Source organism: Clytia hemisphaerica, unplaced genomic scaffold (genome assembly GCF_902728285.1).
Source record: "Clytia hemisphaerica strain Z4C2 unplaced genomic scaffold, Clytia hemisphaerica genome assembly, whole genome shotgun sequence".
Lineage (NCBI taxonomy): Eukaryota > Metazoa > Cnidaria > Hydrozoa > Leptothecata > Clytiidae > Clytia > Clytia hemisphaerica.
In genome coordinates this window covers 285844-312550 of record NW_027104031.1, presented here as the reverse complement: position 1 = coordinate 312550, position 26707 = coordinate 285844, and the positions used below count along the sequence as shown (strand labels likewise).

The window sequence follows — 26707 nt, the reverse complement described above, 5'->3', positions numbered from 1 at the left end:
TGATGTTTCCAAATGTTGTTTCTTTTGGAGTTCCATCACTTAGGTGTTTAATTAGATTCTTTATAAAATTTCACCTCGCAACTATTTGCGATTTCTATTTGTAATATAGTTACTCCATTCAACACCCCTTTTTTGGTCCCCTTTCCATGTAATTTTCATCTGTGAGGTATCTCTCACTTTTCAGAATAACATTTTGGGAGTTCTTTGGGATTGAAGATGGTGTACAAAGATTTTTAACTCAAATAAGATTATTTTCAGCGTTTTGCCGTTGGATTTGTGTTCCGACGAGATACAGTGGACTATGGTTAGTTCGAGATTCTATTACTCGAATATTTCTATAATTCGAACTTGTTTTCAGGGAGGATCCTTCGTAAAATTGCTTTCTATAATTCAAATCTCTCCTTTATTCGAACAAATTAGATTCCCTGTTTGAGTTCGAATTAGCGAAAGTCAACTGTATTGTATTTTCTGAATCATCGATAATACACCGTGTCATCACTAAAGCTGGTTGTAGACTTTTTTTGTTGGATAAAATATAAAATCTAAATCAAACGTGAATATTTTTATATTTACAAAATTTTGTTTTCGATTTTAACGAATTCAAGGCTCCATAAAAATCTAATCTGAATAAAGGAATTAAATCACTTTCAGATCTGAAAAAATGGAGTTGATCAAAATGTTGCAGAAAATTTTAATAATGGCCTTGACCAAACCGATTTCATTGTTTGCGTACAACGGAGTACACAAGACAACATTTTACACCAATGTCAAATTAGACGAGGCGATGGAACAGCCGCACGTATTTTCTGAGGTTGAATGCATTTTTAAATGTCAACATGTATATTTGGATGCTAAAGATGCTTTTTATACTGTTCATCACGAGTGTTTTTGTATCAACGGAATATTGCTGGAAAATCAAATTGGGTCAAAATATTCAGGAGAAATGCTGACCAAGGTGGATATGCATTAAAATTCATGGGTGGTACATTTCCCTAAGACTCGCACTAGATGTATTTTTTTGTGTGAAAACGGTGAAAACCAGACCTGCGTTGGCCACGTTTTAACTCTAAACCCATATGTAACAAAAGTGTACACACCTTACTGCAAATAAGTCCATTTTAGGTGTCATGAGCATAATGAACACCTTTGCCCATTAATTGACTTAATACTTTGCTTTCTCGATTAATTTTTAGATTGACAAGACAGAAAAGAAGACCGAAATAAATCTTATTTTGAATCCTAATACAGGTATTCAGGTTTGAATATATTGAGTACCTTATCGGCCAAAACTTAGTCGAGTAAGTGACTAAATTTTGGCTTATCGACTTAAATTAGGGCCAACTAAAAATTTGGGCCGACTAAAAATTTGGACCAAATTAAAAGTTTATAATTAAGCTTTCCTTATATTCCCGTATTTTAAGCTTTCTCCTATTTTCCATCTGCTTGTAAATTTAGAAATGGCCCAAATTTTTAGTCGGCTCTTAGTGACTAAATTTTGACGAGATGACTAAAATTAGGGCCGACTAATAATTAAGGCCGACTAAGTTTTGGCCGATAAGGTATACTTTATTCGCGAGATTTGATTTCGCAAGCAAACAGAGTCGCGAATTTTTTAAATCTATTTTCGCTAATCAGTGTATTCAAATATTTCACGTATAAGTATTTTCGCGAATAAGCCAAACGTCAGTTGAAAATGTCTATAAAAATCTTTTGTCAAAAATAACATATTTACAGTATATTCTAAGCCGATAATCTTAACAAAGAAAATTTTCCGTGTATCTAACATCACGAGTTTTATTTTCGCTAAAAAGAAAAAAGACAAAGATTCGCAAAACGCGAAATTAAATCTCACAAAAACTAATCCAATTAATGCAATCGCATTAAAATCCGAAAATTATTGAAAATTCAGACTTTTTGCTTTTTTCAATATCCCATCCTACATTCATTCGTCTCATTTTTTTACGCCGATACTCAATTAATCTATTGAAAAAATCTTTATAAGACTACTTTTTGATTTTACAGATGGACATGATACATTTTCGCGAGGGCTATCAGAATCATAAAAAAGGAACTTAGGGACCGGTTTCGAGTTTGCCATTTTTATCATTTGATTATTTTTTAAATTTTCAGATCCTTACTCTATCAATGGTGCTTTGAATCTGTTTGCAGTCCTCAATGATAAAGAAGCTTACGAAACATACGGCGAGATAAAGATAAGTATTGGCGAGGAGTCTCAAAATCAGAATCTGATATTATGGCAACGCTCTACCGACGATCCGGCCCACGGCACTAACTCTTCAATTTTGACTGCTTACGTCAGTAAAAAATTCAATGCGTCAATGGATCTAATGACACCAGAAGCAGAGCAGATGGTCAAATTCTCAGGAGCTGTCTACGAAAAGCAATATGGGATAGCTATTGCACGATTCGATGGTGGTGTTTCGATACCCGTCACTCAGTTTTTGACCAGCCATACTGAAAGATTTTATGGTGATGGTGAAAATTATGGAGCCTTGATTCTGAGGATTGTGCCCGACACCTTTCCAACACCTGAACCAGGAGTTCCACCGAATGCCGGTTAAAATATAAACTTATTACATTTACATCAGTATCGACGACGTAAATCTTTATTTCAATTTGGAACAACAATCAAGATCAATTAACCTTTGGGATAAAAAATGGCGAGAATTTATGAGAAGATTTTTGAGAAAAAGATAAAAATTGTTGGTCACATCCACTTCAATAAAAAATTGCGTATTAACCATTACTAGCCGGTACCCGGCGTCGCACACCGGTTTAGCTGTTGCTGAACGCATTTTAAAGTCCTTTGGATGTTGGGAAGCTGGCTTAAAATACGATGAAGTCAAAATTAAAGGGAAAAATTATCTTCAAAGTTTGACTCTGTCCCTCCCAGGTCACGTATCTTTTAACCATATTTTGAAAAAGATTTTTAAATTGTTGCAAAAATGATCAGAAAGGGCGTTATTCAAACTATACCATTTAGACCATTGCAATTAGATTTTTTTCTCGTTTCGCTCGCTTTACATTTGCCGTACTTGTTGATGATTAGGAAAACTTTGATGTCAAGATAAGAGGAGTGAAATCATAGACATGACACGAGATTCGTCGAAAAAAGGCAGCCCGTGGGTACTTAGGCAAGAGAAGGATACGGGCATGAGCCGTTCTTAAGGATGCCTTTTTAAAAATGGCAGTCCCTGTAAGGGTTGGAAAAATCAGAAAATCAAACTTCAGTCCCACTAAGAGTCGGTAAAAATAGGGAAAAAAATTCAACTTTTTACCCCCAGGAATATAGAAATTTAATCAAATTAGTCCCAATAAGGGAAGTAAACTTCACAAAATTTCGCTTGTTTCTTCTTCTCTCTAGTCTCGCTAAGGGTCAAAGGGCCAAAAGTCAGGCAGCTAGGCACCTTCGTCATAACTTTTCGAATTCAACAATGAATGACTTAGATTTACAGCAATATAATTATCGACTTAGATGTTTATAACTATAAGTCCCTTTTTACGAAGAAAGATCTCTTGTTTTACCGCCTTTCGAATGTATTGTTAATGTTGCTGTTTAGTTGTTCCAACAAACTTGTCTTGTGATTCTTATGTTTTAAATGTTTTAAATTTGTTCTTTTCTAAAACAGATTTTGTTTGAAAGATTTTCTTTTGTTTTGTTTTGAAACGAATTCGAATGTCTCAAATCAAACAAGACGACTTGAAGTCGAAAATTTCGCCTAGAATTTGAACTACATGGGAAAACAAGAAGTAGATGAAGCTAATCTGAAATCTACTTTACATCGAGCCTTGATGAAACAATTTTACAACAAGAACAACGAGGCTTAAAATCGCTAAAAAAATAAGACCAATTTAAGAACAATTGTCGTTTAATTTTTAAAAACTCTCATAAAGTATATGCTTATAAAAAATAGATATGCTCTTATTACACGCCATCTCTTGTTTACTTTGTAAGAACTAATTACCGAAAGGTTTATCACCGTCTATCAAGAGTTATGATTTGATTCTTATAAAGTAATGCTTATAAAAAAAATAAAAAATTGTACATCAACCCTTGTTAAAGAAACTTTACCGGAAGGTATCTTACCGTCTATAAGAGTTATGATTTGATCTTATCAAGTAAATGCTTATAAGAAAAATAAATATCACCCATCCCTTGTTTACTTGTAAGAACTAATTACCGAAAGGTATATCAAAAACCGGAGTTATTGATTTGATTCTTATAAAGTATATGCTTATAAGAAAAATAAATATGCTCATATTGTGCGCCGTCCCTTGTTTACTTTGTAAGAACTAATTACCGAAAGGTATATCACCATCTTTCAGGAGCTATTGATTTGATTCTTATAAAATAAATGCTTATAAGAAAAATCAATATGCTCATATTGTGCGCCGTCCCTTGTTTACTTTGTAAGAACTAATTACCGAAAGGTTTGTCACCGTATATCAAGAGTTATTGATTTGATTCTTATAAAGTAAATGCTTATAAGAAAAATAAATATGCTCATTTTGTGCCCCATCCCTTGTTTACTTTGTAAGAACTAATTACCGAAAGGTATATCACCGTCTATCAAGAGTTATTGATTTGATTCTTATAAAGTAAATGCTTATAAGAAAAATAAATATGCTCATATTGTGCCCCATCCCTTGTTTACTTTGTAAGAACTAATTACCGAAAGGTATATCAACCGTCTATCAAGAGTTATGATTTGATTCTTATAAAGTATAAATCTTATAAGAAAAATAAAAGGCTCATATTGTGCGCCGTCCCTTGTTACTTTTTGTAAGAACTAATTACCGAAAGGTTATCACCATCTTTCAGGAGCTATTGATTTGATTCTTATAAAATAAATGCTTATAAGAAAAATAAATATGCTCATATTGTGCGCCGTCCCTTGTTTACTTTGTAAGAACTAATTACCGAAAGGTTTTCCACCGTATATCAAGAGTTTGATTTGATTCTTATAAGTAAATGCTTATAAGAAAAAAATATGCTCATATTGTGCCCCAGCTCGTGTTTTACTTTGTAAGAACTAATTACCGAAGGTATATCACCGTCTATCAAGAGTTATTGATTTGATTCTTTAAAGTATATGCTTATAAGAAAAATAAATATGCTCTTATTTTGCGTCATCCCTTGTTTACTTTGTAAGAACTAATTACCGAAAGGTATGTCAACCGTCTATCAAGAGTTATTTTTGATTCTTAAAAGTATATGCTTATAAGAAAAATAAATATGCTCATATTGTGTGCCCCACCTTGTTTACTTCTAAGAACTAATTACCGAAAGGTATATCACGGTCTATCAAGAGTTATTGATTTGATTCTTATAAAGTATATGCTTATAAGAAAATAAAGAAAAATCAAAACTGTGAATCTAAAGAGACGCAAAGATATAATGACGTAATCCAAAGAAAACCTGCGAAGATCTTCCGTGGTTATACGAGCGTGTAATTTGTAAATTGATTTTAGTGAGTTTGTCCACCGTATCAAGTACTTTCGTTTTCTAAATTTTCGTCCGATATCACACCATGCCTATCGTAATACTTTCGCTAAGGCGAAATTAATAAGGTCGTTAATTACATTCGAAAACATAAAACAAAAGAATAGAGAGAAAAAAAGAAAAAAACATAAGAGGCGGGCTCGGGCACGTCTGGGCAGATATTATAATCTATCAATCAAAACAAACTTATCGAACAACTCAAAGTCTTTATAAAACGGCGCGAATCTGATTTAGCACATTTGTGGAGCAAGAAGCAAAAGTCATCTTTTAAAAGAACAAAACATTGCGTTAGAAAACGAAAGTAGAAAACACAGAAAAACACACATACAGACTACCACTATTAATATATAGATGAGACAAATATATTTTTAGTTCGGCTAAGAAACGCCATCTAACCTGATCCAACGCAAAATGTTTCCAATTTATTGAAACAACATATATGTATGTTCTTTCTTTGCAGAAAATTCTATGATGTTTAAAAAGTAAAGCCCCCTATTAATGTCAAATCCCGCAAAACGTTTTAAAGGAATCTTAAATATCTCCCTGTATAATCCATCCAAATTATTTCTACATGATTACATAATTAGTCAGCAGTCAGGGCAGCAGTTGGGACATGCAGAGTGTTGTTTAATCCTAAAAATTATTTCGACAAATCTGTTTCATCTTTAAAATCTTTTTTCAACATGAATGGTAGAAATATATATTTACAACCAGAATTTTTACCAGAGAAGTTAAAATAAATAGTCCTTTAAAAAGCCGCAATTAGAAATACTTCATTGTAACGTACTCCAAGTATAAGAAAAAATGTAAAAAACTCTCCAAGTTGACGAGGATGGGATAGTGTCATGAAGAATCGAATGTTTCATTTAACAACTTCGTGACTCTCTCCTTCTGAAGTTTATAGGGTGTGAATCAATATCAATTTTGAAATATCTTCGTCGAATGAATATCAAAACGAAATTCACCTTCTAGTGTATTCACCAAATAACTAGTGTTCAATAACAAGAGACCTTTCAAGGGATGAATCGATCGTGTGGCTTCGTGACAAAGGTCACCAAATACTTTCATTTGATTGGTTAATCACTATCCACATCCATTTGTGATTGGTTAGCATGCGTTTCTTCTTCTTCAACGATTTCGTATTGGTTTTTCCATTTCTTGATGTCGTCATATCCGTACACCTTTTGAAAATAAAGAACACAACTTTAAACGCATTAAAGGAAGTCACTTTCGCAGTTTTCAGTAGCCTATACTAGACGTTGCGTTTGTTTTTTTTTTCGCAGTAATCTCTATTCCACTTTGCAGCTTTTTCGAATGTTTGGAGCCCAGGTTTTTGGGCTCTGAAAAGGCTTCTTTTTTTTAGTTTAAGTTGATATTTTGATATTTTACGTGGACAGCCCAGTAGTCTAGGACTTTTAAAAGTCGTTCGATTGTTTTCACAGGTCCCACGGCCAGCCGGCTCGGCTATCTGTGAACTGAACGGAACATTGGAAGGAGTGGGGGTTTGATCCGGGAACCGCTGGTATGTACCACTAACACCTTTTATTTAAAGCTGCGTGTTTGTTCCGTAGGTGTTTATTGGCCTAATCCCTACCGTTACCGCATTCTATGAAAGCCGGGAACGGTCACTATGTGAGGTCTTCCAAAACGTGTCGAAATTGGTTTCAGACTTTCGAAATTTGTTTATGATTGTCGAGCTTCCAGCAGAAAAAAATCGGATAAAGTGAATAAATCTCTTTTGGAAGAGCCGGCATAATCACCCTTCTCGACGAAAGACAGATAGACAGTTTTTAAAGCCTTTAGATCGAAGTAATATCTTAGTAACTCCAGTTTTGGAAGAGCCGGCATAATAACCGTTCTCGGCTTCGATATTTACTCTTTGAAAAAACACCTTGAACACCCCGCCGGTTGCAACAAAAATGATAAAATTTAATTAAAAATTAAAAAGTATAGATAACCAAACTTAAAGCACTCTAGGATATTTTATTCGGTCTGGGGACATCAAAACCTGTTCCGAGTTTCGCGTGGGTCACCCGGTATTAGACCCATATTCTCAAGAGATGAATAGAATGAATGATACCTGTGAAACAAAAGTCAGGATTTTTCGTTTACTGATTTCTTTTGCGGCACGAGGACCTATCGAATAAGTGAACGATGGTCCATCAGCACTTATCTCTTTGTGTCTCGTCAAATAACTGAAAAAATACAAAGTTGAATTTTCAAAATCAAATTTAATCTTCTCAATCTGAATCAGTATGAGAGAAATACACGCTTTCTTAACGAGAACCAGGAAATTTTGACCGAGGCTATTCTTCGTGATTCTACTGGATTTTTAACTGGTATGTTCTTAAGATTTTTTATTTTTTTTATTTTTTTTATATGATTTGAGAAGCTACATTACACTTACGAACATATACTACTTACAAAAACAAACACAGAAAAAATAAATAGCTCATCCCCCCGCAAGGCACTAAGTGATATCGCCAAGGGTACTAAGCTATTGAATAAAATAAAAAACTTAAAGGGAAAACCATCACTAAAAGGATAAACACAAATATTAAAAAATATTATAGAGCTGTGGAAGAAGATCATTAAACTAAAATAAGGCACCACTAAACCTTTCAGAGTCGAGAATGAATTCAATGACAAGATTAATTATTATGTTATTTATGTTGAAAGGTAATTCTGGATCACCGTACAACAAAAGGTTGAAGAGCTTAGGAGGGCTTAGTGGATAAATATTTATGTCTTGGTTCAGAAGTTTGTTGAACAAAAGATGTCTTGCCTGAGAGTAAATAGAGCAGTGCAAAAGAAAGTGTTGAGAGTTTTCGATGGAATTTGTTCTACACGGACAAAAAGGATCTAAGGTGTCACGAAAACCGTGCCTAAATTTATGTTCATTGAGGTGACTAAATCCTACTCGAAGACGATTGAGAAGGATCACACCCTGGTTGTCACGAGCTCCAAAAACAGGAGAAGGTTTGGGCCTTAGAAACTCGAGGATTGCTTTTTTGAAGGTAGATACTGAAGGCATATCTCTTATACGACCAGCTAGAATATTCCACTGTGTTATGCAGTATGGGTAAAAAGAATTCCGGAAACGCTCAGTTCGAATATTAAGTTGATAAATAGGATTTCTTGTTCTTAGATTACCCAGTGCCGCAAGTCTTGCTGGTAAATAGTTACGTAAACAAGAGGGGGCTAAATTGTTTAAGATTTTGTAGAAGAAGATCATTCTCCTACTAAATCGACGATCAGCAAGACTCTCGAGACCAAGTTCAGAATAAAGTTTTTCTTGAGACGTTCCACGAAAGCAGCCTGTTATAGCAAGGCAGGCATTATATTGGATGGATTCAAGCTTACGAACAAAAGTCGAATTTCCAGGATGGTCGTATATAATATCCCCATAGTCTAAATGTGGTCTAATGTAAGATTTGTATAAAGTAAGCAGAGATTTTCTTGGTACATGTTTGCGAAGTCTGTTAATGAGGCCAATACCTTTGTTGGCCTTTTTTATTTTTTCCTCTAAATGGTGACTGAATGAGAGTTTGGAATCCAAGATAAGACCTAGATGCTTCTGATGACATTCACTAGTTCTTATGTCAGTATTATTGAAAGATAAAACAGGAGCATTAGCTGGTAAGAGCTTTTTGGAAAAGTAAACTTCCACAGCTTGTTTTGTGGGATCAGGATTAAAAGACATCTTCCATTGACGAGCCCACTCATTTATTCTTGCAAGATCTCTGTTTAATTCCTCACTGCTCAAAAGTTGGTTGGTCAATCACTAATGAAAATAAAGAGAATCTTAAGATTCTCTTAATATGCTTGCTAAACTGAAATTTTGGCTTAAAAAAGGAGATTAAAATCAGCTTTTTAATTGCTGAGACTGAGATTGTTCTTTCATTTTTGATTTGTTTTTGGGCTTTAAAAAACTTCATGTCCTAATAAAATTCTTCTTCTTATTGTGTATTGTGTATCTTCTTATTGTGTATTGTGTCTTATTAAAATTGTGTAAATTCATTAAGCTAAAAAAAGTAACTTAAGTAAATTATTCTTCCTATAAAAAAGTGTGTAAACTTATTCAGAAGTGTGTATTTCATTCAAAAAGAAGTGGACAGAGGTCCAGTATAGAGCGAAGTAAAACAAGCTAGATGCTAAATGGACCAACCTGATGATGAAAGCTAGATAGCAATAAGGAGAAAAATAAAAACAATCAGTTTTAAATAAAGCGTTTAGCGAAAATGCATAACAAATTAAATTTCACCATTGATTGTTGATAGGGGGAGAGGGAAGGGGAGTAGAGAAAAAAATAAATAGAAAGTTCTGGTCGCAAAAATCAGTTTTATTGACATATGAATCACGCTTGATGGTGGGCATTGTTATCAATAATGTTTTTGTGTGAAAAAAACAAAGAAATATAAGGAAAAAATCCAATGAAAATTTGCAAAAACGGGGATTCCCGGCATATTTCCGGCATTTTCGACCGGAAAAAACTTTTCCTTGAAGATTTGACTCGGTCATATTTTTGGCATTGCTAATACGCATCACTGTGCAAAAAATCAGAAAAACTAATGAGCCAATCTTGAGAAAAGCTTGTAACAGACGAACAAATGAACGAACGAACAAAGGAATTTATTATAGGACCTCGACCGGGGTAAGTCCAAAAATAAACTCACGGAATCATCATCATACAAGCAGAAACAGGAGTGACTTTAAATATTCAATAAATTTTCAAACTTACAAGACCTTGATGAAATCATTATTGACCAACTTATTGACATCTCCAAACACACGATGTTTTCTGAAAAACAAATTCACTCTTTTGACCACCTTCCAATCAGCACGAGTTTAGACGGTCGACTTTCTGCCTTGCCTTCTCTAGTTTTGACGAAAGTCGGCAGAAAGTCGACTGTCTAAAGTCAATGCGATGCCTTCTTTTGACGTCAATGCAATGACTTCGTTCAATCTTTTTCAAGCAAAGATTTGAACTACCACTTTCCATTGACTTTTTGCCGTCTCTCACTTCGAATTAGGTCTCAAGTACTTAAAAGGGAACTAACTTTTCGTCGAGGTATGATAATCAATCATTATCCCAAAGCAATAAAATTGTTTCTTAAAGCAAAATCAAGCCCATTAAATATACGTCGTTAAATATACGTAGTTGTTTTAACCAACGTACCTTTCTTTGTATACACCAATCTTCTTCAGGGTGAACCATAACGATGCTGGAGAAAAAAATATGACTACGTGATATTTTATACGGGAACATCGAAGAAAGAAAACGCATAGGCTTCTGCTCATCCTCTAGCGAAAAGAGTTTCTTATATATAGGAAGTATGTCTATAGAGGTCTGCGATTCAGACTACTTTATAGCATGAAAATTTTGCGGCATGAAAATTTCGCAGTTTCGCGATCGAGGCCGAAAAACCGCAAAATTTTCATACCACGAAATTTTCATACAATAAAGTAGAAAACGCACAGGGTAGCATGCTCACTAGAATACATACCACCATTTCACATGACACCAAAATCTTTACCACACTATCACGCCAAAAAAAAAATTATGATTACGCGATCACGTACGAAAGGGGCACACAAACTTGTCGAGACCTCTTTTAAGAATCCGCATAGAGTAAATGCTTCTTTTTTATTTGATATTTTTTGGCAAATATTTTAATTTAGAACCAAAGCACACACCAACCTTCGGTAAGTGGGCCATCGTTCATGAAAATTAAACTCAAGATGATCAGAAGTAACGCCATCTCTTGTGACTCCTCGCCCCTGGAAGAAAAAAGGAAACAAATTGATTACACAAAGTAGTACCATTCTTTTTATTTTATAACAAGCGGTAACACCACTGACTTTTATATAACCCTGGACCAAGCTATATCTGCCATCTTTGATTGGAGTTTTTTTAGAATTGGTACCCAAGGAGAAGCCATTGCAATGCCAAAAATTAACGTCTAACGCCGCTACATCATCAAAAGAATTTGAGGGAAAGTAGACCTAGCGCTCTCGATGCATTTACACCGCTATCGAGTAGTGCCGACATTAGGGTACCAATTTTCAAAAAACTCCGATCAAAGATTTTGCTTGGCTGGGATTGAGAAGCTTTGTCCAGGGTATATAAAGGTCAGTGGGTAACACTTTGGCAACACACTAATGCTCATACATAAAATTTCATCTAATTTTGGTTTGTAGAGAGCATCGTAGGCTCCCGGCTATTGGAGTCCCCTCTTATTCGAAATTTTCAACTATTTGAAGTTAATGGCTTTCCCCTTAGATTTGATTTTATGACTCACTCAGTTATCGAACCTTAATTTAAAATTTCGAGTATTCGAAGCGATTCGTAATCCCTGAGGAGCCGTATATGGGCGTAATCACACTAAGCTATTCGAAGCTATGCTTTACGGCAAATCATCGACTGAAAACAAAATGTTTCGTGGTGGAGTAGTACCATTCCCTTATTTGGAAAATACCTTTCCTTTAAATGGGTTATGCAAAACTTTGTGTTTATGACGTTCAATTTAAACCACATAATCTAATTCTTTTGGTGAACATCAAAACCTAAACCCAAAAGAGGGTTTAGTTTAACTTTCAGCAGAAAAAATAGGTAATCAAACTCCGGTTATTCGAAGTAAGTCTCAATCCCCTTTTGAATTACAAATGAACGGTAAGTTATTTTGGTACAAGGACCTTTGGCCTGAAAACGTTTTAGTAGAGCTATCAAAAGGCTAAATGCCTACCAGCTTACGACAGTACTATCACTTTGTATGATATCATCATCCAAAGCGCTGATCAAAGTGTATCCTTAGAGTTATCAAAAGGCTGATCACCTACCAGCTTACGACATTATTCATCACTTTGTATGATATCATCTCCAGAGCGCTGATCAAAGTGTATCCTTAGAGTTATCAAAAGGCTGATCAACTATCCAGCTTACGACAGTACTATCACTTTGTATGATATCATCATCCAGAGCGCTGATCAAAGTGTATCCTTAGAGTTATCAAAAGGCTGATCACCTACCAGCTTACGACATACTACTATCACTTTGTATGATATCATCATCCAGAGCGCTGATCAAAGTGTATCCTTAGAGTTATCAAAAGGCTGATCACCTACCAGCTTACGACAGTACTATCACTTTGTATGATATCATCATCCAGAGCGCTGATCAAAGTGTATCCTTAGAGTTATCAAAAGGCTGATCACCTACCAGCTTACGACAGTACTATCACTTTGTATGATATCATCATCCAGAGCGCTGATCAAAGTGTATCCTTAGAGTTATCAAAGGCTGATCACCTACCAGCTTACGACAGTACTATCACTTTTATGATATCATCATCCAGAGCGCTGATCAAAGTGTATCCTTAGAGTTATCAAAGGCTGATCACCTACCAGCTTACGACAGTACTATCACTTTGTATGATATCAATCATCCAGAGCGCTGATCAAAGTGTATCCTTAGAGTTATCAAAAGGCTGATCACCTACCAGCTTACGACAGTACTATCACTTTGTATGATATCATCATCCAGAGCGCTGATCAAAGTGTATCCTTAGAGTTATCAAAAGGCTGATCACCTACCAGCTTACGACAGTACTATCACTTTGTATGATATCATCATCCAGAGCGCTGATCAAAGTGTATCCTTTTGATTTGTCTTTTTTCTCCGTCTCTAACGAAACCACATCGAGACCAAAGACCTGAATAAAGTGGAAATTTGTAGAGATTTATTGTAGATACACGTTTTTTTTTTATAAGAACGTCAAAAATTTTCGGAGCCTTTGGGTGTTCTTAGTTTTTTTGATTTGAAACCTAAAAATGTTCTTATTTTCAGTATTTTTTGAGCATTTTGATGTAATTTCTTAAGAAATTGCATGTTTTTAAGTCTCCAAAGCCTTAGTATGTTCTTAGAATGTTCTTAAATTTTTGGGCCTCAAAGCCTTATGTTCTTATATAGTTTGTTCTTATAAAAAAAACGTGTAGTTTGTTGGCTAATTTTAAGAAAACAAAAAAAATTAAGGTAACTTCTTTGTCTATATAAAGGTTTGAAGCCTGAAAAGTTTTGGAAGAAGTCTAATCAGGAAAATCATGTTCGAAGGGACATACCTAACTTGTTATCTCTTTTTTTAGGGGAAATTTTCTTCCTCTGTTTTTCGGAAGGTGTCATTAGAAAGAAGGCTTCAAACTTTGTCTTTTTCAGGTAAGTTTTTAAATTTCACATAACAACATACATACAGGTACGAAAATAGAGTAAAAAACAACAGCAGTGTACAAATTAACTAATAAGTATAGATCAAATAAGAACAAGAAAGTGATTAAAAAGAACCTGATTAATCTTGAGTGATGCTTCTTCGAAGACTTTGGCAAACCATTTTGGGTTTTCCTTCAAAACATTTTTGATGATGTCTGCAAGATGAAAAATGAAAATGAAGCAGAGCTTATCTATCACCATCACTATCACTTGTGAAAGATTAAAAAACAAGAAAACAATAACTAATTAGCTTATTTGAACACAAGCAAAAATTTTAATACACCTTTTCGACCGTAGCCGCCAATTGCCGCGCGGGCATCTATTTGTCCACTTTATCCCACTAAAACCGTCCCAGTCCTTTTTTCGCACCTATAGACAATAGAAAAATGTGTCAAAAAAGGATTGGATCGAGTTTAGGGGGATAATTAAATAATTAAGTGGCACGCGCCAGACCGCGCAAATACGGTCGAAAAGGTGTATTTTTTAAAAATAATTGTGCAAAGATGATGTCACCTGCTCTTTTGATGCCATTCTTTTTACGGTCTGCAAAGAGGAGATATCTCACCATTTCCGATACCTAAAAAAGAGCAAAACTTTCCAGGGTAGAAATCAGAAAGAGACCAAATTTTGCTGAAAATCTACATCAGACGGGGTGTAATCCCCAATACCAACTCCCTGTAGTCAAGATTGAATTGATTTGAAAGTATTTTTTCTGTTGTGGCTGGTACTTTAAATACTTTACCTTTCTTTTAAAATCTGGGTTATTGACATTCACTTTTTCTGAAGCATTTGATCTAAAATAAATTACCATAATAAAATTGTATAAATCATTGTCATGAAATTATATTGAATAGTGCTCGATGATAAACAAACAAGATACCAGAGCCAAGTAAAACTTAAAAGTTTTCTTTCAATAAAATAAAATTGTATAATAAAAATTTCTAACAATGAAAAATATGGCCCCTTAAATAATAATAATAACAACGTATCCGGAACAAAGATGACAGCTAATTCACAAAAGGTAAAAAGTCCATTCCTGGCTGGGAGTGCTTGTGCTGTGGTTTGAACAAAGTATATCGCACGAGTCTTCTAATTTTTGCGCGCCTTATAATTTTTGCGCGTCTTATAATTTTTTACACGTTAATCCAGTTACAAACTTTTAAAGAAAAAAATTCATATTTGAAAATGTATAAAAACACGTCAAAAAGCAGAATAAATTAGGCCTTTTTTAAAGCTTTTGACAATTTGTTTTTTGAAAAATTGTCGAATTTTTCTGGATTTCCTTTTTTTTAATTTCTATTTTACGAATAAAATGCTTGAAATGTAACCATTGTTAAAGTTGAAAAAATTTCTATTTTTGAAAAAAATGCTTAAATTTGAGCCCCCTTTTTTCTTTGTTAATGTGTTTTTACACATTTTCAAAAGTTAATTAAAAAAAAAGCTTTTAACTTGGTAAATACTGAACCAAATTTTAAAAGTTATACCTCAAAATTTAAGTTAGACTTTCCTCTTTCTAATGAAATGAAAAACAATTCTTAGAACATCAACTGTTTGGCTCCAAGAGGCCGCCAAACCTGAAAATCTTTTGTGAGACACCCGGTAGAAAAGAACTAAATGGTTCCGAGTAACTTGTGTTATTTTTTCGACTAGTCATTTTAATTTTTAAAGCAAACCTCGGTGCTGTCATTTCTTTTGTATTTCGATCTTGTTATTGATTTTGTAAATGTCATAAGAAATATTTTGATTCAGACTTTACGAGTTAGTATTTTATTATTTGTTCAAATTTGATTCTATTCTTTGATTTACAATTTTGATATGCAAAACTGCATGCAGCATTATCTATAAGCACGCCAGAATTTAAATACCTTAAGGGGATTAATTTTCGCGGCAACTTATTTTCGCGAGACAATTTTTTCGCGAAATAATTTAATTTTCGCGGGACTTATTTTCGCGAAGACGGGAATTCTAAATTTTTGCGAGGATTAAATTTCGCGAGTTTCGCGAGAAGTGGGCTTTTTCGAAAGCTCAAAACTAAAAAATCGAACAGTAGACTAATAAAAAACTTGCTTTTGTCTAAAGATATAACAAGCTTTGTTGGTGAAAACTCTCTGTCGTACCGATTGATATGTCTTTAATAGGTATAATTTTTCTGAAAACAAAGGGAAATTATGTCTAAAAAACTTAATTTTCGCGAGGATTATATTTTGCGAATTTCGCGAATCCAAAGGTTTTTAAAATTTTCGCGGGGATTATATTTCGCGAATTTCGGAAAAACTCGCGAAATTCGCGAAATATAATCCCCGCGAAAATTAATCCCCTTAAGGGTGAAAACATTTTAACCCTTTGTGCGCCAGGGCCCCTTTTTGGGGGCTTTTTTGGTAAAATGAGCTAGACCAAACTTTAAACGTCATAATTTCCTGAACCAGAAGGAATTAGAGGTTTGTTTATAGCTCCTGCTCCTGGATACCCAACCTTATTGTAATTTCGTTAAAATTTTTTAAATGAAAATTTAGCACATTATTTCCAATGATTTGGAGAAAAGTCTAAAATTTATCCCCAAAAGTATGTCCAATTTTTTCCATTCAAATAACCAAGAAAAAGCAACAAATTATACTGGCATTTAGAAACTTTTCAAGACAGGGGGGGTTCGGTCTTAGACATATATATGAGTATTAAAAGGATTTTTACAAATTTTTACATACCACCACCCAGACTCTTGGAAGAGGTATTTTGCTACCCTGGTAGTAAAAGTTTTTGGGACAATTTGTCATTTGTCATCTCTTTTTGGTTGCTTTTCCGACTGATTTTACAAAAAAAGCTAAAAAATGATTATTTCTGTGACACATTTTTCACTTAGTGCAAAAATTAATGTTTTGCCCTTAGAAGTAAAGTCTTTTTTATATTGACAAAAAATTTCGAGAATTTTTTGTTTGTAGCAAACAACTTTCCAACAGAAAATTTTTTCAAAAATATAAAAAATTTCAGATTTTTTCAGAAAAGTCACCCAAAAAATTAAAAGAATTACAAAAATATCTAAAATTTGCTAATTTTACCAGTTTTAACTACCCAGGTAGTAAAATCTTTTCAACATTTAACACATAGATACCACTCATTTTAGTATTTAACTACCCTGGGGAGTAAAATTTTTTTTCGATTTTTCATCACACCACCACCGTAGTAAACGTCATTATGTCTGAGATTTTACTACCGACCCCCCCCCCTGTTCAAGACACTTGTTAAATCAGAGACGGGTAAAAAAATAAAGGCGCAGAAAAAGATTAAGGAGTGCAGGCGCGCTGGAGCGCCACTTTTTAGAAGGCATACAAGCGCGCAATTTAACAGACTCCCATTGCAGTACAAGTCTTTTTGATCCAAAACAATGAAATAATGACTGAAGATATAATCATGACTGATTCTTACATTCTCTTTTTGGGTTGGCTTTGACTCTTTGGTATTGATTGACTTTGTGATGATGGACCTGCTTCAGACATGTCTAAAATTCCTTCCTATAAAACGAAAGATCAAATAGAAGTAGAATAGAAAAAATAGAAGAAATAGAAGAAGAAGAAAGGCTTTTTTATTGGGATTTTCATTAATTACCTTCTCATGTCCTGCAATTTTTCTATTGTTTATTATTCAAAGCATTTTATTGATTTTATTGTTTTATTCTCTAGTGAACATTTTCTAATTTTAATTGTTTTAACTAGCAAGATTTTTATGTAAAATGCATCAACATGTTTGTAAGAGAACTTTTTACCTGAATGATGTACTAGTTATTTTCCATGTATTGAGAACATTTTCGGACTTTCTGCGATTCGACAAGATTAGATCGAATGTGGTATCAGTCGGACTCATCAACAGTTGGAAGCAGGTACTTGCTGAACTAGCGGAAGAGGCCAACAATGAAACCATTAGAAACTGCATCAGACTTTACGATCCAGAAAAGCCAACAAAAGACAGCATAAAATTATTGAAATCACAGTGCTGCAAATAAGGAAATTTCAGTTGGCCGGTAATTTTTCGAGTGTAACGAGCAGGGGGTCTGGTGGAACCATCTTAGAAAATTTTGTAGTATGTGATGACTTAGATTGGTTAAACACCTATTTTAGTTTGAAAACTGTTCCTTTTTTAATTAGAAGCGCTATATATTAAGTATTTATCTAAGCCTCTAATCTTCAAATTTTAACCGGACAAAATGAAAAACTGAGCCTCAGAATGACCGGTAGAAACTACAAAATGACCGGTAATTACCGGTCACCGGCCGTTATTTACAGCACTGAATCATACCGAAAGGATCCCATTATGGAAACATTGAATTTCCTGTCGAAAACCATCAATATTACGAAAAAAGACGAAGCAATTGAAAAATTATGTGTGGTTATACAGAGCTTTTTTCAGATATATGCCAAATATGCAACCAGTCATACAGAATTAAAATACATGACAGCTCACTCCTAATATGCGGCTCCTACGGACAAGAAGTCCACCAACCGTGCTATCTAAACTTATTAAAGAGCATGAACTTGATTGAACAAGATGAAGTATTGAGAGACTTGATATATCAGATACCTGGTATGATTTACCTTTGTTAACAGTGTCAAGAAAATACAATCCACTTTCTACACAAAAGAACCAAAGCTTCAAATACCAGCGTCAATAATGTCAAAAGTAGCTCCGAAACACCTACACAAACCATCACAACACCTGACACCACAATTGTCATGATCTCTCCCAAACAAACACCTGCACCCTCACCTACCAAAAGTATTACTGACCTCTCATCAGTCAGTTCACTACCCTCTCAACGGCGACGGCGAAGGTCCCTCCCTGCAATTCCAAGGGACTGCTCAATGCCACGAATCCCACTTTCACCAAATGTTATTCTCAACGACAACCCAACCAAGCAGAAAACTCGTTGATGTTGATCTAGGAAGAACAGATTTCACGAAGAAAAGATTTCTTAGAGAGCTTGAAAACAATACAAAGCTCACATCAGAATCTACAGGGGCCCCTCAAGCCTCTGACAAATCTAAAGATCCAAACCAGACACTGAAAATATCTTCAACCTACCGATTTTATGTTAAAGGTGAATGCAAGCACGGTATTCGAGGTAAAAACTGCCAGTGCAACCACCCAAAAGCTTGCACCAAACTCATGAAATATGGAAACAAGGGCCCAAGGGGGTGTAATGCTGGAACTAAATGCTCCGAATTCCACCCAAGAATGTGCTCCTCTTCAATCAAAAGCGGTACATGCTTCAACACCCATTGCACTTTTGCTCATGTCAAAGGAACGCAAAAAAGACCAGAACCTTGAACAAAGAATCAAGGTGAAACAAATGATTCCTTGGATTTTCTCAAAGTCCTGGACAACTTTCGTCTACAAGTGATCTCGTTTATCAACGAAAGTCTCAAACCACCACGACACACCCTTCTCTCCAAAACGTTCCAACAAACACAAGAAAAGTCCAGGCTACACAACAAACAACATCTACTACAGCAAAACCTTCCCCCAATAGACCAACCAGCAGCTCACCTGCACTGAAGAAGGTTTTGCTGTAGTAGATGTTGTTTGTTGTGTAGCCTGGACATTTCTTTTCTTTCTTTCTTTCTTTCTTTCTTTCTTTTTTTTTTTTTGGGGGGGGGCTAAGAAATATTTAGCCTTTAAAGAGCCTGGGGGCTAAAATTACCAAAATATTTGGGGGACCTAGATTGTTGGGGGCAGCCTAATGATCTGACTGAGACTCTGGGGGCTGTTCAGCTAATTTCAAAAGATCTCTTATCTTACTATTAAATCAAATATAACAAGCTACATGCTGAATGGACCTACCTGAAGATTGATGTAATGAGACAATTGAAAAATAAGAACAATAGTATGAAAATGCAGAATAAGACGAGAACAACTCGAGAAATTCATGGAATCCAGCGATTCTCGGCTGTTCTGGCGATTTTTAGAAAGTTCCTGTACCAAAATCAGTTTCATTGAAAATTGAACCATGCTTAATCGTGGACATTCTTATAAATGATGTTTTTGTTTGAAAAAAAACAAAGACATGAAACGAAAAAATCCAATGAAAAAATCCAATGAAAATCTGCAAAAATGGAAATTTCCGGCTTTTTTGGCCGGAAAAAACATCTTCTCAAAAATCGAACTTGGTCATGTTTTGAGCATTGCGTCTACGCATCATTCTGCAAAAAATCAGAGAAAATTAAGGACGAAAATTTGAGAAAATGTCAAAAAAACGGTTTTTTCGGCATATTTCCAGCATTTTCGGCCGGAAAAAATGTTTTCCAAAAATCTAGCTCCGTCACATTTTAGGTATTGCCATTTTGTATCAGTGTACAGAATTTCATAAAAAAATATAAAGTACAGCTCGAGAAACTCAAGAAATACTGTCTTTCCGGCGAAAATAGGTTGTTCCGGCGATTTTTGAATAGTTCCGGCTTCAAAAATCTATTTTATTGAAAATTGAAACATGCTTGATGGTGGGCATTGCTATTAATAATGTTTTTGAATGTAAAAACAACCAATTATAAGGAGAAAGTCCAATGAAAATCCAAAAAAAGGGCAATTTCCGGCATTTTCGAAAATCTGTCACATTTTGGGCATTGCCATTTTGCATCATTGTGCAAAAAATCAGAAAAAACTATTGAGCCAATCCTGAGAAAAGCTGGCAACAGACGAACGGACAAATGGACATGGGTTAATTTAAAGGACCTCCACCAGGGTACCCGGAGGTAGGTCCAAAAAGCAAAAGATTTGTATATAAACATAAATATTAAAACAAGTAAAATTTAGTTTTCATTTATCAGTACTGTACTCGCATATATTTTTTATTGACTTCTCTCTACGGGGGCGGGAGAATAATGTTTTTGTTTTAGTTTATTTTGGGACCTGAAGTGTTAGGAGACCTAGCACAAGGCAATTTTTTGGGGGGAGCTAAATTGTTGGGGGAACCTTAATTTGTTGGGGGGAGCTAGAAACCTGGCTGAAGCTATGTGTATTCATCAAGAAATGCATTGACGTTATCACCTCAAACAGCATTCCACTTCGAAAGCCATTAAAGAAAAAGATTGTTCCACGCGATTGTCGTATTCTTATGCGAAAAAGAAAGAAACTGAAGAAAAGAAAGCCCAACAAGGACACAAGGTCAAAACTGATCGATATTGAGCTAAAATTAAAACCAGTTATACAAACGAAAGGCGCAATCAAGAGCTAGATGCAATCTCAAAAAATCAAAGTGAACCCCAAGTTCTTCTACTCTTATGCAAAAAGATTTTCTCAAACCAAACCTAAAATTGGACCGTCATTGGATCCTGCTACAAATAAGCTAACAGACAACAATCTTCAGATGGCCAATATACTTCAAGACCAATATACATCTATACATCTGTATTCACACCACCAAAACCCCAATATAACAACCCCAATCTCAACCCTTCACAGAGGAAGATTTCATTAGAGAAATACAAACCCTCTCTCCTAACTCAGCTGCTGGTCCAGATGGCTTTCAAGCTATGTTTCTCCTTAAAAGCAAGTCACAGCTTGCAAAACGACTCAAGCTGATATGGCAGAATATTCTCGATAAAGGATTCACCCAAAGATACTTAAAACAAGTTATATCACCCCAATATTTAAAAAAAGAAATCGAGGATTACCAGAAAACTACCGCCATGTTGCTCTTACATCACATGTAACCAAAGTTTTTGAAAAGATCGTAAGAAAAAACATGCAAGACCACCTGGAAAGAAACAACCTATGTAATACTAACCAACACGGATTTAGGTCAGGAAGATCTTGCCCACACTGAACGATCGTTTCATCATATAGAAAATGGCGAGAACGTAGATGTTGTTATCTACCTTGACTTTAGTAAAGCAGTCGATCTGGTTGACCACTCAATACTTCTGCATAAACTTGAAAGAAATGGTATTTGTGGAAAACTTCTCTGCTGGATTAAATCTTTCCTAACAAAGAGAACACAGAGAGTCTCAGTCAACACAAGGGTTTCCAAAAGTGCAGATGTTTTATCTGGGGTGCCACAAGGTTCTGTACTGGGTCCCCTCCTGTTTCTTGTGATGATTCAGGATATTGATGAAGATATTTATCATGCAGTGCTGTCCTCATTTGCGGACGATACAAGACTGCTGAAAGAAGTGTCCAGTCAAGATGATGTTCAGCTTCTTCAAAATGACCTCGATAGAGTATACAAATGGTCAGAGATTAATAGCATGCAACTCAATGGACTGATATTCGAACGTATGTGTTAAATGGGAAAGATGAAGAGCTGAAACCAAATTCAGTTTATTATTCTGATACCCAGGACCAAATTGAAACCAAAAACCAAGTCAAAGACCTTGGAGTCACTTTGGATGTGGATATGAGCTACAGTCAACATATCCAAAATCAAATCAGCAAAGTCAAAGCCATCAGCTCATGGATATTCCGAACCTTCAAGACACGGGACACTGATGTAATGCTAACCCTTTGGAAGTCACTTGCTATTCTGTACTTTGACTACTGCTCCAAAGCGATGCTTCATCCAACAATTGGAGCTGCTGCAAAAATCATTTTTGAACAGGATTTCCTTCAACTTGAATTACAGTATTGGGAAAAATCGAGTCAACTAAAAATGTACAGCCTTTAAAGAATAAGAGAAAGGTACAGAATAATCTAAACATGGTGCATACTATAGGTGCCGTGGTATTGTGGTAGTTGACCTTGGCTTCTGTGCAGGAGGCCAGGGTACGATTCCCACTCACGACAGTTCACTTGGCAAGTGAACGCTCCTTTGCCCGGGTCAACCCATGCCATGTGAGGGGAATTGGGTAGTCAGTTCAAGGTGCTGATGGTACGCTCATTAGTAAGCGTCTATAGTTGCGAGAATAGGCCTCTAAAGCCTCCTGCAACTCAACCAAATAGAAATAGAAATACTAGAAGATATCACCCCAAACTTCAACTAAGCAATGACGCAGGCGATGTGCATTCCTACACAAACCAGAGACTGGGTAGAAAATGTAATTTAAAAGCTGTTAATGTCAAGCATAAATATATTTGGAGGGATTGTCTCTCACAGGAAGGACCAAGACTTTTTAATGCTCTGCCAAAATCCCTTCGAAACCTCACAAAATGTACCAAACAAACTTTTAAACAACATCTTGACCAATTCCTCAATACACTGCCAAACGAACCACTGCTTCCTAATTATTTCAACTTCAGAGAGCTGATTCCACAACAGTGTATCAGTAATGGCCAATAATCGAATTCCACGAATTGGATGAACCATAAAGTACAAAATCAAAAACGAAGTAAGTATCACTAAAAGACAGTAATGTAATATTAATTCATCATATTTTTATTTTTATTTTTCACGATAACGAATGCAAAATGAATTTTTGATGATTTTATAATTAAGGAATATAATGTAATATATTATATCTGATTGTCAATGCCAATAGATATTTCTTTACTTTACGAATAATCTGCAGTGTTGCTTCTCTACTTACCCCCGAATTGTTTTAGAGTTTTGAAAGAGCAATTATATATATACATAAATTATTGTGAACACTTGAAACAAATGTTTGGGAAATCAAAAAGACAGCTTTTGTAAGGATGTTAAAGTTTAGGCTTTATTTATGTTACTGATTGACGCCAGAGAATACCCTGGTGCTGGCTGATGTGAGTTCCCCCTCTCAGAGCCAGAGGAGGGACTTCTCTCAAAACAATATATACGTCATAAAAAAATCTGACGTTACAAAACTACACTGCAATGCAATGGTTCCAAATCCAGGAACAAATCAAATTATGTAAGCTTATGCGTTCGAAAATCAGACAATGCCGGGCATTATCAAGCACTATCAGTTTACATAAAAAAAAGCTGATAATACGACGCAGGGAACGGAGTCAAGGTTTGCCTCCAGTTCAGTATGATAAATTATATGTGAAGAAAAGAGAAGAATAGCTACCTGTGGAACTTTCTTTCGTGGCATCGTTGCGGTGTAACGCTTGTGATTCTTGATTTTGATTGCTTTATATGAATGCTTAAAAGTAATGTCAGGATTTGGGAAAGTTTCGTGGTGAAATGAAGAAGCATGTGCTTTCGAAAAAATTGTCACAACTTTCCCGCCATTTTGACATCTTTTATTAACTTTTCCGCAGTTGAATTTCCGTGATTTCTCTAGCCCGAGCTGAAAAAAACTTTTTTTCACACCGCTTGTCCAGCAAAAATCACTCTCTCGCTGATACTGATGGGCAGAAACCATTACAAAGGAGGCCCGGAATTCCCGAGTTATTTTTTCCGAGTTAAAAAAACCGAGTTAAAAAAAACCGAGTTATCCCGAGTTATGACGTCATTTTTGGAATTTAGTGACGTCATTTTTTATTTTTTAACTCGGGAATTTTTGCTTCCTTTAACTTTCCGAGTTATTTTTCACTTTTTAACTCGGGAATTTTTTCTTCCTTTAACTTTCCGAGTTATTTTTCATTTTTTAACTCGGGAATTTTTTCTTCCTTTAGCTTTCCGAGTTATTTTTGAATTTTCAACTCGGGAATTTTTGCTTCCTTTAGCTTTCCGAGTTATTTTTCTTCATAAAAAAACACCAGCTTTAATCTATTGATCCCATATACCAACCTAAATCAAAGACATAACCATCCATTACCAACTAGAAAAACCTTAACCTGCTTAATAAAATGAATAATCAACAAACAAGTGAATAATTGAAAAGCAAGAACTGAAGTTAAAACCTGCTAGATAAACAAAGTGTAAGCCTTTCAAAAATATTACAGCATAAATACTGTGTAAATCTCAAAAAATACAGCAGGTAAGTGATGAGATAAAGCTATTTCAAAATTTATATTTCCTCCCTATTTCATTAAAGAATACTGTAAGTGACATGACAAGATTCTCAGAAAAATTCACTGAGTCCTTCCCCCTTCGCTGTAAAAATTTTGAATGAATCACCAACAACGATTATTGAATCAATTATTTCACAGACTATTCGTAGATTTTTATGAGAGATGTTAAAATATAAACAAATAAAACTGTCCAGAGTGCACACACTCACCAAATCAACTTACAGAAAAACATTCGAAAGTTTCCCGCGCGCGTGTGACCTTTGCGAAACATTCGAATTATGAATCGAATCTTTTTGTGTCATAAGGCTCTAATTAGACTTGCGGTTAAAAAACGTTCCGGGGGTCAAATACGCTACTTTTTCAAAGTGGAAAGTCTTTAAATGTTGACCTGAGGGTATATTGTTATTCGAATGTTTGCCCCCGTCTTTTTATAAAAACAATTCGAGCGTCAAACCCCATTCTGCGCAATGTGAAGTGAAAGATACTGGACACTTGTTCGAAACTGAAAAACGTGCGATGCAAAAATAAGAAGAGAAAACGTGTTGTGTTCATTTCATAATCTTGACTTAAAGTTTGTCGCCATTACGCCATAAAGTTTGCCATGTCGATTGAAAAGAAATTTAAAGAGAGATGAAAAATAACTCGGAAAGCTAAAGGAAGCAAAAATCCCGAGTTAAAAATGAAAAATAACTCGGAAAGCTAAGGAAGCAAAAAAATTCCCGAGTTAAAAAAATGAAAAAAATAACTCGGAAAGTTAAAGGAAGAAAAAACTCCCGAGTTAAAAAATGGAAAATAACTCGGAATGTTAAAGGAAGCAAAAATTCCCGAGTTAAAAAATGAAAAATAACTCGGAAAGTTAAAGGAAGAAAAAATTCCCGAGTTAAAAAATGGAAAATAACTCGGAAAGTTAAAGGAAGCAAAAATTCCCGAGTTAAAAAATGAAAAATGACGTCACTAGATTCCAAAAATGACGTCATAACTCGGGATAACTCGGTTATTTTTTAACTCGGTTTTTTTTAACTCGGAAAAAATAACTCGGGAATTCCGGGCCTCATTACCAAGTTGATCAAATCCCTTGAGTCTTCAATCAGGTGTCAATCAATCATCTAAAAATCACCACATACCTATTATAGCGCAGTATTTTGCGAAAACGGGGTAAGCGCGCGCAACCTCGTTCCCTGCGTATTATCAGCTTTTTTATGCTTACTGGATAGCGCTAGCTAATATTCTCTGGCGTCAATCAGTAACGTATATAAAGCCTGGGATACACGGGGACGAGGTTGGGGTAAGCGTTGCTGCGTGACGTAATTTATGAAAAGGTCTTTGTTAGCGTTCAGAATCATCTAAAAAAGGGAAATCAGAGACTGGAAACGAGTTTCAGTTTGGACAGCAATGTAATCTACCTACAACAGTCTCCATAAACGGTCTCATCCAAAACTTTACCAAAAACATCTTTGAACATCGATCTTCAATGGAACTGGACTGATCAACAATTCACCAGATCAGTTAGTACGTTCTCGGGTAACTTAATGCATGTCCCAGAATTGCATTAATTTTTCCGCCCCAGTTCCAGTCCCTAAACCATAACAAACTATACATTTTTGGAAGCGTATTTGGATGTAGAATACCGTATTCGGTGTAACTTAAATTCTTTCTCAGTATAATTAGAGATATCTTAAAAAAACCTGATTATGACGTCATGATTGATGACGTCATAAATACAAAAAGTTGAATATCTCGAGAAATATAAATCAAAACTTTATGAAATTTGGACCAGTGATAAAGTACATTGAGATGTTTCAAAAAGTTTCGAAAGTATTTCCCAAAAATGATGACGTCAGCAGAAACTGCAAGAATTCAAATTTTTGCGATAAAATGCTGAAATCAGCAAATTTTCAAATTTTTTAAAAAATATTCTCCTCCTCTTGTTGAGTTCTATCATTGATCCAAATTTCATAAAGTTTTGAGTATTACTTCTTGAGATATTGAACTTTTTAAAATTATGACGTCATAAATAATGACGTCATAATCACGTTTTCTTAAAAAAACTCAAATTCAGCTGAGAA

At 35.0% G+C, this 26707-nt stretch overlaps 3 protein-coding genes across 3 annotated transcripts; 1 reads left to right on the top strand and 2 right to left on the bottom strand.

Annotated features, from left to right (window-relative positions):
* The first annotated feature begins 225 nt into the window (after positions 1-225).
* LOC136811669 (uncharacterized) lies at positions 226-2582 on the top strand. Its single transcript, XM_067068297.1, has 4 exons — positions 226-304; positions 652-955; positions 1194-1248; positions 2131-2582. Exons 2-4 carry the CDS (start codon positions 662-664, stop codon positions 2580-2582), a joined length of 801 nt encoding a protein of 266 aa, XP_066924398.1. The 5' UTR covers positions 226-304; positions 652-661.
* Positions 2583-6183: 3601 nt separating this feature from the next.
* Positions 6184-12331, bottom strand: LOC136811684 (non-structural maintenance of chromosomes element 3 homolog). Its single transcript, XM_067068312.1, has 6 exons — positions 12271-12331; positions 11226-11305; positions 10704-10749; positions 10266-10325; positions 7605-7719; positions 6184-6705 (listed from the first exon to the last, which is right to left on the bottom strand). Exons 2-6 carry the CDS (start codon positions 11284-11286, stop codon positions 6601-6603), a joined length of 387 nt encoding a protein of 128 aa, XP_066924413.1. The 5' UTR covers positions 11287-11305; positions 12271-12331; the 3' UTR covers positions 6184-6600.
* A 743-nt stretch (positions 12332-13074) lies between these two features.
* Positions 13075-23913, bottom strand: LOC136811683 (non-structural maintenance of chromosomes element 3 homolog). The gene is made up of 6 exons (XM_067068311.1): positions 23753-23913; positions 17208-17293; positions 14530-14581; positions 14301-14364; positions 13863-13942; positions 13075-13236 (listed from the first exon to the last, which is right to left on the bottom strand). The coding sequence occupies exons 1-6, from the start codon at positions 23774-23776 to the stop codon at positions 13114-13116; spliced, it is 429 nt and encodes a 142-aa protein (XP_066924412.1). The 5' UTR covers positions 23777-23913; the 3' UTR covers positions 13075-13113.
* Between the last annotated feature and the right edge of the window lie 2794 nt (positions 23914-26707).